The sequence below is a fragment of the Mustela lutreola genome, chromosome 6 (assembly GCF_030435805.1).
Source record: "Mustela lutreola isolate mMusLut2 chromosome 6, mMusLut2.pri, whole genome shotgun sequence".
NCBI classification, from domain to species: Eukaryota; Metazoa; Chordata; class Mammalia; order Carnivora; family Mustelidae; genus Mustela; species Mustela lutreola.
In genome coordinates this window covers 107,328,007-107,344,384 of record NC_081295.1, presented here as the reverse complement: position 1 = coordinate 107,344,384, position 16,378 = coordinate 107,328,007, and the positions used below count along the sequence as shown (strand labels likewise).

The 16,378-nt window shown below is 35.0% G+C and overlaps 1 protein-coding gene across 1 annotated transcript in view; it reads left to right on the top strand.

Annotated features, from left to right (window-relative positions):
• The window catches only part of EYS (eyes shut homolog), a 1,683,276-nt gene that overhangs the window by 1,129,683 nt on the left and 537,215 nt on the right, over nt 1-16,378 (top strand). Inside the window, 2 exon segments of the mRNA XM_059179314.1 lie at nt 14,060-14,066; nt 14,294-14,393. Of these exon segments, the coding sequence (XP_059035297.1) occupies nt 14,060-14,066; nt 14,294-14,393 (107 nt within the window).

The window sequence follows — 16,378 nt, the reverse complement described above, 5'->3', positions numbered from 1 at the left end:
TTCTTTTCTCCTGCTGGGTGTGGGCTATCTTTGCTGTTCTTTCTCCAGCTCCTTTAGGTGTAGGGTTAGGTTGTGTATTTTCAACCTTTCTTGTTTCTTGAGAAAGGCTTGTATCCTTGTATACTTTCCTTTCAGGACTGCCTTTGCTGTGTCTTACCAATTTTGAACAGTTGTGTTTTCATTTTTATTTGTTTCCATGAATCTTTTCAATTCTTTAATTTCCTGGTTGACCCATTCATTCTTTAGTAGGATGCTCTTTAGCCTCCATATATTTGAGTTCTTTCCAACTTTTGTCTTGTGACTGAGTTCTAGCTTCAGAGCATTGTGGCCTGAAAATATGCAGGGAATGATCCCATCTTTTGGTACCAGTTGAGACCTGATTTGTGACCCAGGATATGATATATTCTGGAGAATGTTCCATGTGTACTAGAGAAAAATGTCTATTCTGTTGCTTTGGGATGGAATGTTCTGAATATATCTGTGATGTCCATGTGGTCCACTGTGTCATTTAAAGCCTTTAGTTCCTTGTTGATCTCTTGCTTATATGGACTGTCCATTTCAGTGAGTGGGGTATTAAAGTCCGGACTATTATTGTATTATTGTCACTGTGTTTCTCTGATTTTTTTATTAATTGGTTAATATAATTGTTTGGTTAATATAACAATAATATAATTTTTTATTAATTAGTTAATATAATATAATATAATTGTCCCATGGTAGGAGCTTAGATATTTAAAATTGTTAGATCCTCTTGTTGGACAAACCCTTTAAATATGACAAAGTGTCCTTCCTCATCTCTTATACTTTTTGGCTTAAAATCTAATTTATCTGAATTAAGGATTGCCACCCCAGCTTTCCTTTGATGTCCATTAGCATGGTAAATTGTTTTCTACCTCCTCACTTTAAATCTGGAGGTTGTCTTTCGATCTAAAGTGAGTTTCTTGTAGACATCATATTGATGGGTCTTGTTTTTTATCCATTTGGCTACCCTGTGTCACTGATTGGGGCATTTATCCCATTTACATCCAGGATAACTATTGAAAGATATGAATTTAGTGCTCTTGTATTGTCTTAAAGTGACTCTTATTGTGTATTGTCTTTGTTCCTTTCTGGTCTCTTTCTTTTAGGTTCTCTCTTTGCTTAGAAGACCCCTTCCAATATTTCCTGTAGGGCTGGCAGGGTGTTTGCAAATTCTTTTAGTTTTTGTTTGTCCTGGAAGCTTTTTATCTCTCCTTCTATTTTCAATGATTGCCTAGCTGGATATAGTATTCTTGGCTGCATGTTTTTCTCATTTAGTGCTCTGAATACATCATGCCAGTTCTTTCTGGCCTGACAGGTCTCTGTGGATAAGTCTGCTGCCAATCTAATATTCCTACCTTTCTATGTACAGACTTCTTGTCCCAAGCTGATTTCAGGACATTCTCTTTGTCACTAAGACTTGTAAGTTGTACTATTAGATGATGAGGTGTGGACCTATTTTTATTGATGTTGAGGGCCATTCTGGATTTCTGGGCAAATCCTGGATTTCGATGCTTTTTCCCTTTGCCATATTAGGGAAATTCTCACTCCAATATACCTTCTGTCCCTGTATGCCTTCTTCTTCTGGAATCCCAATTATTCTAATATTGTTTTGTCTTATGGTATCACTTATCTCTCAAATTCTCCCCTCATGGTCCAGTAGTTGTTTTACTCTCTTTGGCTCAGCTTCTTTATTCTCTGTCATTTTGTATTCAATATCACTAGTTCTCTTTTCTGCCTCATTGATCCTAGCAGTAAGAGCCTCCATTTGTTATTGTACCACATTAACAGCTTTTCAAATTTCAACCTGGTTAAATTTTTGTTCTTTTATTTCTCCATCAGGGGATTTTATTTCTCCAGAAAGGTATTCTCTAATATCTTCCATGCCTTTTTCAAGCTCAGCAAACACCTTGATAGTCATCATTCTGAACTCTAGTTCTGACACATTACCAATGTCCATATTGATTAGGTCCCTAGCCATCAGTACTGTCTATTGTTCTTTTTTTTTTTTTTTTTTTTTTTTTGTGGTGAGTTTTTCTGCCTTGTCATATTATTTGAATAAGAATGTAGGAGTGAGAAAATAAGATACTAAAAGAGTTCAAAGACCACAGAAAAATGTAATTTTTGTAATGTAATTAGGTTAGCCCCAGAGGGGAAAGAATGGGGGAAAAAAATAAAAATTAAGAAAAGGAAAAGGAAAAAAATATATATATATATTAGACTGGTGAATAAAATAGAAGCACCCACTTGGTTTTGGGTGTATTCTGTTCTCTTAGAAGAAACTACCTCTCAAATTTTAAAGAAAGAAAAACATATATATATATATATATATACACACACACACACACATATGTGTATATGTATATGTGTATATATATGTATATATACACACATACATACACACAAATATAAGGGTCAACACGATGAAAGGATGGAATATGTCTGTAAAGATGGAAATTTTAAAAAACGATTCTAAAAAAGGAATTGATGAAACAAGTTCATTGGAAAAAGAGAAAAAAAAAGGAGACAATGCTAATCAGGCTGGAGACTAGAACAAAGCAATGCACAGGTTTAGGGTATATTTTGATCTAATAGAAGAAATTGTATCCCTAAATTTTAAAGAAAAAATACCTACATGTATACAAAAAATAAGGTTAAATACAATGGAGGTATAATATATGACTATAACAATGAAAATTCAAAAATGTTTTAAAAGGTATCTATCAATACCTTTTAAAAAGGTAGTAATAAGATAAAAGTTAAACAACATTAAAATAGGAAAAAGAAAAAGTTAAAAAAATAAAGTAAGAAGAAAATAAAATTAAAAAATTTAACTTTGCAAGACTAAAGGATCATGGTAAAACCATGAATTCTATATGTTAATTTCCCCTAGCTCTGCAGTTTTGAAGTTCTCAGTGATTGGTGAACTTAGTCTTGGCTGCATGTTCTTGCTGCTCTTCTAGGGGAGGGGCCTATTGCAGTGATTCTCAAATGTCTTTGTCAGCGGCAGAATTGGACTGCCCTTGCCAGGGGCCAGGCTAAGTAATCTGCTCCGGTTCACTCTTGGTACCTTTTGTTCCCTGAACACTTTCCATACATCTTTGGAGGACGGGAATAAAAATGGCAGCGTCCAGTTTCTGCCTGGATGAGCTGAGAGCTTGGGGCCCCGCTTCTCCCTGGCTCCGGCCCACACTCTGTGCTCACCCGGCCTGTGACCGAGTATTTCTATCTCTGGCACACAGCCCCATTTGGAGCCTCCAAACCCAGCAGATTCCTGCCACACACTCCTGCACCGCTCCTCCCAGAGGGGCAATGTGAGCGTCCCCAGATCTGCCACTTGTGGGGTCCCTGTTCAAAGAGCAGTGGCCCAATGTGCCTTGGATCATGGTTTTAAGGTAAGTCTGAGCTGAGACCTCACTCCTTGTCTCCATCACTGTAGTTGGCTTCCCTGCTCTGATACCTGGCAGCTCTGCCACACTCAGACATCCCTGGTCTTTCGGTGACCCCTCCGGGTCCTGAGACCACACTGTCTCAAGAGCTCCACCCTCTGGAGTGATGCACCTCATTGGATCAGACTTCTTAAAGATTTTGTGCTCCGCTGCCCCACCTCTTGCCGGGAGCTGACCCTTCCCCCCATGATCTATCTTCTTGTCACTTCAGATTCACTTCTCCTGACGTCCTACCTTCCAGAAAGTTGTTGATTTTCTATTCTAGAATTGCTGCTCTTCTTCTCTTCTATCTCTTATTAAGTTTGTAGGTGTTCGAATGGTTTGATAACTATCTAGCTGAACTCCTGGGACCTAATGATATTTCAGTCTCATATTCCTCTGCCATCTTGCTTCCTCTGTTTTTTTGTTTTTTTTTTAATAAAACTTCAAATATATCTAAAAGTAGAAAAAGAATGTGATGAATTCACTGACTATTTCTTTAAATAAAAAGACACAGCCGGGGCGCCTGGGTGGCTCAGTGGGTTAGGCCGCTGCCTTCAGCTCAGGTCATGATCTCAGGGTCCTGGGATCGAGTCCCGCATTGGGCTCTCTGCTCAGCAGGGAGCCTGCTTCCCTCTCTCTCTCTGCCTGCCTCTCTGTCTACTGTGATCTCTCTCTGCCAAATAAATAAACAAAAAATCTTTAAAAAAAAAAAAAAAAAGACAGAGCCGTATTTCATCTAACTAGTAAATATGTACTCCTCCCTCTGTTTTAAAGATGTTTTGGAAACTTATCTCAGACATGAGAACATTTATTTTTTAGATGACTCTTCTTTTTTCTTTTTTTTTTTTTTTAAATATTTTATTTACTTATTTGAGAGAGAGAAAGAGACCATGAGCAGGGAGGAGGGGGAGAAGCAGACACCCTGCTGAGCAGGGAGCCTGGTGTGGGAATTGATCCTAGAACTTTGAGATCATGACCCAAGACAAAGGCAGACATGAAGCCAACTGAGCTGTTTGTAAATATTTCTGTCTGTATTTCTGTAAGCTAAATAATCTTCAAAATGATAACCATAATTGCATTATCACCTTTAAAAAGTAATAATTATTTACTACCATGTATCATTAGTTTTCACATTTTACTGTTTTATAACCTTCTTTAAAATGTAGCTTGTTTAAATGAAAATAAATAAATTAAACCAAATAGCTTCCATATATTGAGATTGGTTAATATGCCTCTCAAATGTCATTTTATATATAAAATCTTCCTCTTTCAATTTTATTTTTCGAGCAAAATTTTGTTAAAGACACTAAATTATTTGTAGTGTAGAGTTTCCATGGTTTCTTATATTTTCCTAGATGAATAATTAGGCATTTATCCAAGGAATCTAGACTTCTTTTGGTGTAAAACAGTATTTAGAGGTCATAAATGGAATATAGAGTTGCTCTTTGCTACTGAATTGTTGCTTTTCCCAGCTCTTTACTAGTCAAACTAAGATTATTTTTGTTGTAATGAAAAGAAAAACCTCCTGAGCTAATAATTATACTTGCAATCAAAATTGGCAACTGTAGTATATGGTTCTTAGTTCATCTCCCTCCAAACATGCATAATACTGTCATAATGTACTTTTAATATATCCTGCAACTGACACACATCTAATAAAATAATTTTGCATCACTACCCTCAACTTATATTACTGAAAACAGTTTAATACTTTTGGTTCTTTCTGTCCTTAAGATTCACTAAAGATATATATTCAAAGTACTGTGTTTTAAAGTCATCTGAGTAGTTATTTTATGTGTTTTTATGTGGCCAAATAGGAATACACATAGTGGATCATTTATTTCATTTTACTCCTGAGTTTTAACAATTGCTATTTAAATCTTTATTTTATTTTATAATTATAAAATATATTTGCATGGTTTCAAATTCAAATCCACAGCTAAAGATATATTTATGAAATCTAGTTTCCATTACCATCACCTCTGCCCTATTCATTTTCTCCTCTTTATATTTTATGGTTTATTTATTGTTAAATATAAACAAATAACACACAAATATATAAATTCATATTTTTCCATTATTAAATAACAGCATAGTATATACTTTCTTCACTCTACTTTTTCTATGTAGTATCTGGTGATCACTGAATTGCAAGGCATAGTCTCTAGAAAGCACACTTTGAGATGGTAGTTAATGAGCAAGTCATTTAGAGAGTGCTATTGGGGCACTATGGAAGAGAAGGGAATAGAAGGAGGTAGGATTGGGCAGGAGGAGGTGTTGGAATGAGATGCAGTCTCAGTATAGGCTGTTGCAAAACCCCTGTCAAGTTGGAGCTGAACTGTGAAGTGTCTGGGCTGTTAAAGCCCCTTGTTGACCAGTCATTGGTTGCAAACTGCCACAGGAAAAAAGAAAACTTGGATGAGGCTGTAACCCTGGACTAAAGTAATTCCCGGAGTGCTGAAAGGCAAAGTTTGTCTGCCAGCAGCAGTACCCGAAGTAGTGGAAAGAGGAGAGAAATCCTCCAGTCCTAAAGGGAGATACGGGTAGATACCACAGCATGCACTGCACATTCCCTAGTAGTATATGGAGATATTCCTACTTCCTTTTCACAAACCAGGGGTGGTAAAACAGTTTACTTGAGCAGACTCTTCTAGATGGACACTTAGATTGTTTCCAGTTGTGAGTAATCTTTTTTCGTTTTAAAGATTTTATTTATTTATTTGACAGAGAGAAAAAGAGAGAACAAGCAGGGGGAACTGCAGAGGGAGAGGAAGAAGCAGACTCCCTGCTGAGCAGGAAGACCGACATGGGTCTTGATCCCAATATGCTGAGATCAAAACCTGAACCGAAGGCAGATGCTTCACCAACTGAGCCACCCAGGCACCCTAAGAGTAATTTTGATGCATTATTTCCAGCATGGAAATTAGCTCCTGGCTACTAGTTCCTTCCCCGGGATTTATACTAAAGCAGCTATATATAGTAGGAAACACTTAAATAATCACACGCACAGGGAAATTCCATAGGATTAGTCTATAACCACGAGAAATAAAACATGTATTCACCTAAAACCAACAAGTATTCATAATAGCCCCCCCCCCAAAATCGAAACAGTCCAAAAGGCCATTAACTGATAGATGGATAAACAAAACATGATCTATCCAAACCATGGAACATCATTCAGCAATGAAAGGGATGAAATACTGATACATAGTACAACATGGAAGAATCTTAAAAACATTATGCTAAATGAAAGAAGCCAATCACAAAGATCACATATTATATGTTCCTATTTTTAAGAAATGTCTTTAATAAGCGAATCTGTAGATAGAAAGTAGATTAGTTTTTGCCTGCTATTGGAGAAAGAATGGAGAGTGCTAATGAATAGGTGTTTCTTTTTTGAGTGATAAATGTATTCTAAAATTGGTTGTTGTGATGGTTGAACAGTTCAGAATATACTAAAACCATGGAATTCTACTCTCTAAATGGGTAAATTTTATGATATGTGAATTATATCTCAGTAAAGCTGTTGTAGTAAAAATGAAAAAATCCCTGGGAAATCCCTCAGTATACAGATAGCTATATTAAAGTGGCATGTGTGAATACTTAGGAATAGAATACATACCATAGAGATTCTAGTGTTTGGGACAGAGCATGTCTGGCCTTGTTGACAGAAAGAAAAAACTGGATTAAAAACAGTTGAAATTGTTCTCACGTTTTCCTAATACCATTATACAGGGACAGTCTCTGCTGGTTTCTGAAGAAATGGCAACCAACACCACTGATGAAAATGTCCACCCAGTTAAATTCTAGGCAGCACTAAAACCCTGTAGAGTTTAGAAACACGTGTTCAGTGTTCTAAGAATGATTGTTTGCTTTTGATTTTCAGTATTTTGCTCTTAGCCCAAAGAGATTTATAGAAGCCCCTGCTCACCTTCTCCAAGTCTCATCTGCCACTTGTAAATTTACAAGTACTTCAAGACAAAATGGAATGCTGAATGTCAAGTCTAACATTTTTGCCTTCCCTTCTCTCTCAGACATTGGCTTTTCAAGTCCTTGCTACCTTAGTTGCTCTTTACTGTTCGCTGACTGATTTTTATGCAAATTCTACTCTACTTAGTTGTTTTCATAAGAGGATCGATCTGCAACCAGTTATTCATAGCATTATCAGAAATCAAACTTTGTTGTTCTCTTCCCATGTTTTATTGAATTTTATCAGACTTTTTACTGACATTATATTTTGACAGTGCCTAGCCACACAGTTGCTAGACTCCATGGTGATTTTGTTTGAATTGGACAGATTTTTTTTTTTTTTTTTTTAAGGCAGATATTTCTGGAAAGATAGCTTGGAGGGAAGAAAATGTTGATTAAATATCAGGCTCTACTGCACTCTATAAACTAGGTTTTTTGACAGAGCAAAATTTGTATAAACATAGATGGTGACCCTGTGCTCACTACACAGTATGTACTCTATAAATATTTGCTGAGTCAATATATACATTTTATTCTCATCTGAAAAATTAACCAGATTTCTCTTTCCTTGAACAGAGAGACTATATCCACATAAATCCCATAACCTTTATGAAGTGTACATAATTTAATGACTATATTACAATAAGTAGAGGTGTTACCAAATTTGTAGACTAAAACATTCCTATTTTTATGTAGCAGTTTTGTCATTATGTTGCTAAAGTCTGAATTTAGGATATTTAGAACTCCTGTATCAGCTGCCATTACATACAGTACACAATTGTCATCTAATTTGTGTCTATCCTAATAACAGCTAAACATTTGAAGCATTGAATGTAACATCTAAGTTCAATTATATGGTTCTCAAAATAGGTACTTCTTAACAATTTCCATCTTTTTTTAACTAATTATTTTTCAAAGTTCTCAGCTTTGGAATGATTTTTGAGAAACCAGTAAATACTTTGTAGTAATTTAACGAATATCAGTAGCTTTGAATTTCCTACTTCTTTATTTCCCTCCTTTCTCCTCTATGCCCCACATGTAATTCATCCAAAATTACCACAGTATCTTCACCCCCTTTCTACTTTTTTAGTTATTATCAAGGATAGGACTTCATTTTATCAGCCCTATTTTGCTTTAGAGCTTCCAGTTGCTTCTGTCCACTTGAAGCAGACACTGATGAAATTTGATTATAGTATCAATTAATATACCAAAAAAAAAAGGAGTGAATCAAGTCTGAATAACATGAAAACCAGGTAAGAGTGGATTCAGTACAGAACGGCAATATAGTAATTTTCAAATGTGACAGTGAAGAGATTCTGAAAATTCAAATTAAAAGAGAAATCCAATTAATAAGTATTCATAGTATTTGAATTATTGAGCAGGGATTTATATTTCTGGCAAAGAGTTTGGGGATGATAAGAGCACAAACACTAAGTCAATGAAAAGGAAGCAATACTGACATTCAATTTTAAAATTTGCATAACAAACAAAATATACTAATAATGAAGTAGCAGAAAGAGAAGTTAAGAATACAGTCCCATTTACAGTGACACCAAAAATGATAAAATATCTAAGAAGAAATTTAACCAAGGAGAAGAAAGACTTGTACTCTGAAAACTATAAAAATTTAATGAAAGGAATTAAAAATAAACAAATTTAACAATATATTATGCTTCTGGATTAGAAGAATTAATATTGTTAAAATGTCCATACTACCCAAAGCAGTCTATAGACTCAAGGCAATTCTTTTCAAAATATAGAAAATATCAATATTACTTTTATTTTTCACTGAACTAGAACAAATAATTCTAAAATTTGAATGAAGCTATGAAGACCCTGAATAGCCAGGGGAAAACTTGAGAAAAAAGGAACAAAACTGGAGGTATCACAGTCTCAGATTTCAAGATATACTACAAAGCTCTACGAATAAAAATGGTATGGCATGGGCACAAAGATAGATTGATGGAAAAGGATAGATGGCCCAGATATAAACCCATGCTTATATGGTCAATTGATCTTTGACAAAAGAGGCAAGGACATATAATGAAAAAAGACAGTTTCTTCAATTAGCAATGCTGGGAAAACTGGACAGCTATATGCCAAAGAATGAAACTGGACCACTTTCTTTTATCATACAGGAAAGGAAACTCAAAATGGGTTAAAAACCTGTATGTGAGATCTGAAACCATAAAATTTCTATAAAAAATAGGCAGTAAACACTTGGACATCTATCTTAGTAACATTTTTCTAGATACGTCTCTTGAGGCAAAGGAAATAAAAGCAAAAAACAAACTATTGGGAATACACCAAAAAAGAAAGCTTTTGCACAGTAAAGGAAACCATCAACAAAAAGGGAACCTACTGAATGGGAGAAGACTTGGAGAAATGATATATCCAATAAAAAGTTAATACTCAAAATATATAAAGAACTTATACATCTCAACACCAAAATAAAACAAAAACAAAAAACCACCAATGATCCAATTAGAAAATGGGCAGAAGATCTGAATAGATATTTTCTAAAGAAGACATACAGATGGCCAACAGGTACGTGAAAATATGCTCATTATCACTGATGACCAACAGGTACATGAAAATATGCTCAATATTATTAGGGAAATGCAAATATAAACCTCAATGAGATATCACATAATACTATTCAGAATGGCTAATATCAAAAACACAAGAAACAAGACTGTGAAGAAAAAGGAACCTCTGTGCACTATTGTTGGGAATGTAAATTGGTACAGCCACTGTGGAAAACAGCATGAAAGTTCCTCAAAAAAATTAAAAATAGGGATGTCATATGGTCCAGTAATTCTCTTTCTGGGCATTTACCCAAAGGAAACAAAATTATTAATTTGAAAAGATATGTTTGCCTGTATGTTTATTGCAGCATTATTTACAATAGCCAAGGTATGGAAGCAGCTTCTTACTAGACAAGTCTCTAGAGGCAAGGGAAATAAAAGCAAAAATAAACTATCTGGACTACTTCAAGATAAAAAGCTTCTTCACACCAAAGGAAACAGTCAACAAAACTAAAAGGCATCCTATAGAATTGGAGAAGATATTTGTAAATGACATCTGATAAAGGGTTAGTATCCAGAATTTCTAATTTATCAAACCCAGTACCCCAAAAAACAAATAGTCCAGTTAAGAAATGGGCAGGTGACATGAATAGACATTTTTCCAAAGACATCCAGATGGCTAACAGTCACATGAAAAGACTCTTAGCATCATTCATTATCAGGGAAATACAAATCAAAGCACAATGAGATACCACCTCACACCAGTCAGAATGGCTGAAATTTAACAAGTCAGGAAACAACAGATGTTGGTGCAGATGTAGAGAAAGTAGAACCCTCTTGCACTGTTGGTGGGAATGCAAACTGTTGCAGCCACCCTGGAGAACAGTATGGAGGTTCCCCAAAAGTTAAAAATAGAACTACCCTAGATCCAGCAATAAAACTATTTGCACTAACCCAAGGGATACAAAAATGCTGATTCAAAGAGGCACATGCACCCCAAATGTTTATGGCAGCATAATCAACAATAGGCAACTTATAGAAAGAGCCCACATATGCCTGGGTGGCTCAGTGAGTTAAGTCTCTGCCTTTGGCTCCGGTAATGATCCCAGCATCCCAGGATCGAGCCCTGCATCGGACTCTCTGCTCAGTGGAGAGCCTGCTTCCCCCCTCTTTCTCTGCCTGCCTCTCTCTCTGCCTACGTGTGATCTCTGTCAAATAAATAAAGTCTTTTTTTTTTTTTTTTAGATTTTTATTTATTTATTTGAGAGAGAGACAGTGAGAGAGAGCATGAGCGAGGAGAAGGTCAGCGGGAGAAGCAGACTCCCCATGGAGCTGGGAGCCCGATGTGGGACTCGATCCCAGGACTCCGGGATCATGACCTGGGCCGAAGGCAGTTGTCCAACCAACTGAGCCACCCAGGTGTCCCTAAATAAATAAAATCTTAAAGAAAAGAAAAAAAAGAAAGAAAGAAAGAGCCCACATAGCCATCGAAGCATGTATGCAGCTAGACTGTATTAATTCTAAGAGAAATAAATCAGAGAAAAACGAATACGGTGATTTCACTCATGTGGAATTTAAGAAACAAAACAGATGAACACAGGGAAAGGGGAAAAAAAAGAGGGAAGCAAACCATAAGAAACTTAACTATAGAGAACAAACTGAAGGTTGATGGAGGGAGATGGGCAGGGGATGGGCTAAATGGATAATGGACATTAAAGAGGGCACTTGTTGTGATGATTACTGGGTGTTTTATATGTAAGTGATGAATCACTAAAATCTGCTGAAACCAGTATTACACTGTATGTTAACTAACAAGAATTTAAATAAAAATTTGGAAGAAAGAAAAGGAATGAGAGGAAAGGCCATCAAATGCCAGAGATATAATTAAATATTCTTCTGTTTATATAGAGGTAGAAAAAAATGAGATATATTGAAGATATGTTTATAACGTTGAGACAAATTTGAAGTAAAAAATGAGAACTCTGTTATCATTACTTTTCACTACTATAAATTCTTCAAGCTGTGTGGTAGCCATTTTGAATTATTTAGAAGTAATGGGGACGTTCAATATTTCCTTATTTGTCTTGAACAAAAATAAGAACCAAATATGAGAAATCTGAGGAGTAATGGGAGTATAAAATTTTTCTCATTGAAAAGGAGATAACATGCAACAATACCATTTCTATGATACTATATAGGTAATTTTTCATGATTTCTCATCCTTAATGAGTCTGTTATATATGGTTACATTGTAACTTGTCATATCAATTGTATGTATTGTGTCTTTTACTTTTAAAAATCCTGCCTCAGAAACCTAATCAACCAGATTACTATAAACTAATCAAATTCAAGGGGAAAAAATTTCCCAACACTGGAAATTATCTAAAATCATGTGATTAGAGTTTACTATTCTGATTTAGTGTTGCTTGATACAAGTTTGACTTACTTTTTGCAAAATGAAATTTCTGTATTCAAAGTGAGAAAGACATACATGAGAATTTGGGAATTAATTATCTCATCCTGAACAAGAGTACCTGAAGTTAATGTGTGAAAGAACTGCAAAGTTGTGAATCTGTTAATACAGAAGAAATGTATATATTCATTCACAAATTTATGATGTTTCAGGAGAGGTATATACAAACTTTATCTTAAAATTTAAAAACTAGGGTGCCTGGGTGGTTCAGAGGGTTGGGCCTCTGCCTTCAGCTCAGGTCATGATCTCGAGGTCATGATCTCGGGGTCCTGAGATCGAGTCCTGCGTCAGGCTCTCTGCTCCTCAGGGAGCCTGCTTCCTTCTTTCTCTGCTTCTCTCTCTGCCTGCCTCTCTGCCTACTTGAGATCTCTGTCAAATAAATAAATAAAATCTTAAATAAATAAATAAGCTTAAAATTTTTAAAAAATTTAAAGACTAGATCCATGTATAACTGTGATAAAAATACAAATTAAATTAGAAAAACAAAAAGATTAATAAATCCATAAAAACTTTAAGCTAACAATTACAAATCAATATTTTCCCTTTTGCAACATGCAAGAGCCAAATATTTCTGTTTTTCTTGGAATGAACTGACTTCTTTGTAAACTTGCTGTGTGAAATACTGTTTTGTTTTCTAGTTCGGTCATTTTTGACACTTGACAGAGGGTTACTTGTTGAGAGATTTTGTAGTACATTTGCACCTTTATCAGAAAGATACATTTAAATGTTTAAATGTTTTAAACTAAGACTCTAAGTTAAAAGATGAAATAAGATGAATTCACCCACCCTAAAAAATTTTTAATTTTTTAATTTATAAATAAGACAAAGACTTTCTTCCTTCTATCCATCGTAATATTAACACTCAATGAGAAGCCAATCCTTGAAAATGCAAATAGTGTTTATTTTTAATTCAAAAATCAAGGTAGACAACTTAATTTTCAGGGTATAAATTCAGTGGTTATCATGTTCCTAATTTGGTCCATCTTAGCTTGAAATTTTTAACATTATCCAGAACATAACAGAAGACAGAATCCGAAATAAATGCTTATATCTAACTATTCAACTCTGAGCTGTGTCCCTTTTGGTTTTTATTAATTTCTCCTTTTCACATAAATGTAAACTTATATAGACATATACTTAATTGAATAGTATAGTATGTTCACAGTAAATAAAATGAGAAGTCATATGTATATCTTTAAGAGATTTTATTTGTTCATCAGAATGAATGCTTTCAAGTGTCCTTATTTTCTTTTTTTGCTTTTGGCCATTTGGCTATCTTTCTAGTTGTTAGTTTCTGCCCAAGTTATTCCTAAGGAGGATAGGCCACACACCTGAACACAAAGGGATGCAGAATCCATCAGGCCTGCGGGGAGTCACACATATTCTTAATTTACTATGCTTTCTTTGACAACAGAAAGAGAAATTTTTCTTGATGCTTTGATAGCTGTGGGTGAGGCAAGGTAACTAATGTCTTAAAGAAAAAGTGCAAGGAAGAGTCAAAAGACGGGAAAGTATGTCCATTTATGTGCTGGATGAGGGCATTAGATTTTCTCCCATGTTCCAGCTATGTAATTCACAGTAATAATGTACATTTTTCTTTATTCATAATAAAGTGATTCATAAAATGATAAGATCTTTAGATTCCAAGTAACTTTTGACTAAGGCAGTATTCTTTGATACTAATTTTTGGAATGATATTTATTAAAAGAATTGAATTACTTTCTACCAATATGTTGAATAAATCAACCCTGCAATCTGATTGCACATTCTGACCAGTTTATAGAAAGAATAATATATTGGAGGAAATAATATAAACAGTTTCTTTTTCTTTCCCCCCTCCCTTTTTTTCCCTCCATCTCAGATTTCTGGACTAGTTGAGAATTTTACTGGCTGCATAGAAGTTATAGAAATCAATAACTGGAAATTTTTTATCCCATCCAAGGCAGTGAGAAAAATTCATGTGGACAATTGCAGGTAAAATCTGCTAATGATTTTTCAAATACTGGTTTGTATAACCACACCCAAAAGTAGTATTTCCATTTGAAATCATCTAATCAGCACCAGACTGCATTTCCTTCATTTTGATGTTGTTTCATACTTACACACTTTATTTTTTTAGAGCTACAGAATATTTATGCTATATCCCAGTTAATTCGGACCATTTATAGTTGAGTTTCAGCTTTGTGCTACATAAGGCATATCATGTAGACCAGCAAATGATCAGTTTGTCTTGATCAAAAAAATATCATCTGTCAAAATGTTTCAAATACAAGCTTTCTGACAGTCATGTATATGTGTTACTGTTTAGAGTGCTAAAATGTTTCTTTTAAAATGTCACTGTAAAAAATTTTCATTATTAGTGGCATCTGGCTACAGACCTATCTGTATGTGTGGTGAGGGGTGGGATAGAGGTGGAGTAGAGCGATGGCACATGTGACACAATATTAGGCATACATGCCATTGGTATGAATTAGTTAAAAAAAAAATTCCCTGAAAGTTACGAAAAAAAGATCATTTAGGGAGCTCTGTGGTGCATTGGAAAGGGTTCACACAGGTTAGAGAGGATGGCATGGTGTGGCAGGATGTTTGATGTTAACAAACAGACTTAACAGCAGTAACACATTGACTGATTGCACCAAAAAATTTTGAATTATTGAAATCCTTCTATGTACTGTAGTCCAAAGGAAATAAACAGTCACACAATGACTGTCTTTAAGGAGTTTATATTGTAGTATAGTGTAGTAGCGGAGATATTGATGAAATATTAAAGTGAATATATAAATAGGAAGTATGCTTTGGGAAAAAAAACACAAAAGGCTTTGAGAACTTTACATATTTGAATATCATCAGATCGGTTTCCTTCACAGTTTGAGGGGGTTGTATATATTAAGAAATTAAAGAAATACTTAGAAGGTAAAAGTATTATTCATTCCCCAATGTTTCACCTTTAGGCTACACATTTAAAATATATTTGTGGCACCTATCAAACAATGGCAGACAGGGTACTTATTTTGTTTGTGTTTTGTTTTTACTCAGATGAAAACTTAATATCTTATGTTATACACAATAGATGGGTTCCAGCAATTTTAATATAAATCAAATACTCACATGTCCTCATGTTTTTACGATTTATTTCTGAATTTTAAAGTTTGCCTCCATTTTTTATTGATTGAAAGTTAGCAACATTCCTAATAATTACTTAGCTCTCAGATTTTTTTTGCTTTCTAGCTTTTCTGTTAAATATCAGTTTGCCACTCATAGTTAAGTGAATAACAAGCAGTCACTAGGTCATAAATCCATTGAAATGGACATAATCCTTTGATAATTCATATAATCATTTGCTAATGTAGCAATTGATAAAATTTTCTCTTTAATTTTATAAAACTAGGACACACTTAACTTTGTAGGAATGAGTATAAAACTGGTGCCTAGGTGGCTCAGTCAGTTGGTTGTTTGCCTTCAGCTTGGGTCATGGTCTCAGGATCCTGGGGATCAAGCCCCACCTCTGGCTCCCTGCTCAGTGGGGAGCCTGCTTCCCCACCTCCCTTTGCCACTCCCCCTGCATGTGTGTGCACTCTCTCTCTCTCATGCTTTCTGTCAAATAAATAAATAAAACCTTTAAAAAAAAGAATAAATAAAAAACAAAACTGGAAAATCCCTGTGTAACTACCTCAGTTACCTGCAAGCCAATTCTAAATCTTTTCTTGATCTCTCTTACATAGAAGTCCTATTTTATTGACCTCCAATGTCATGAATCTGACTTTCATTTTTGTATTACTGGTTCTTTAAACACTATGTATGACTTAATGCTGCTAATGACATTATACCTCCCTATAATATCCAGCACAGCTGTAGACCTGTGAAAGGCATTTTGCTTGTAATTAGGGTTAGGGCAAGCAGAGACTATTAAGTTTCTCTGAACATTTACTCTGCTTCTCTCATCAACCCTTAATAGCACT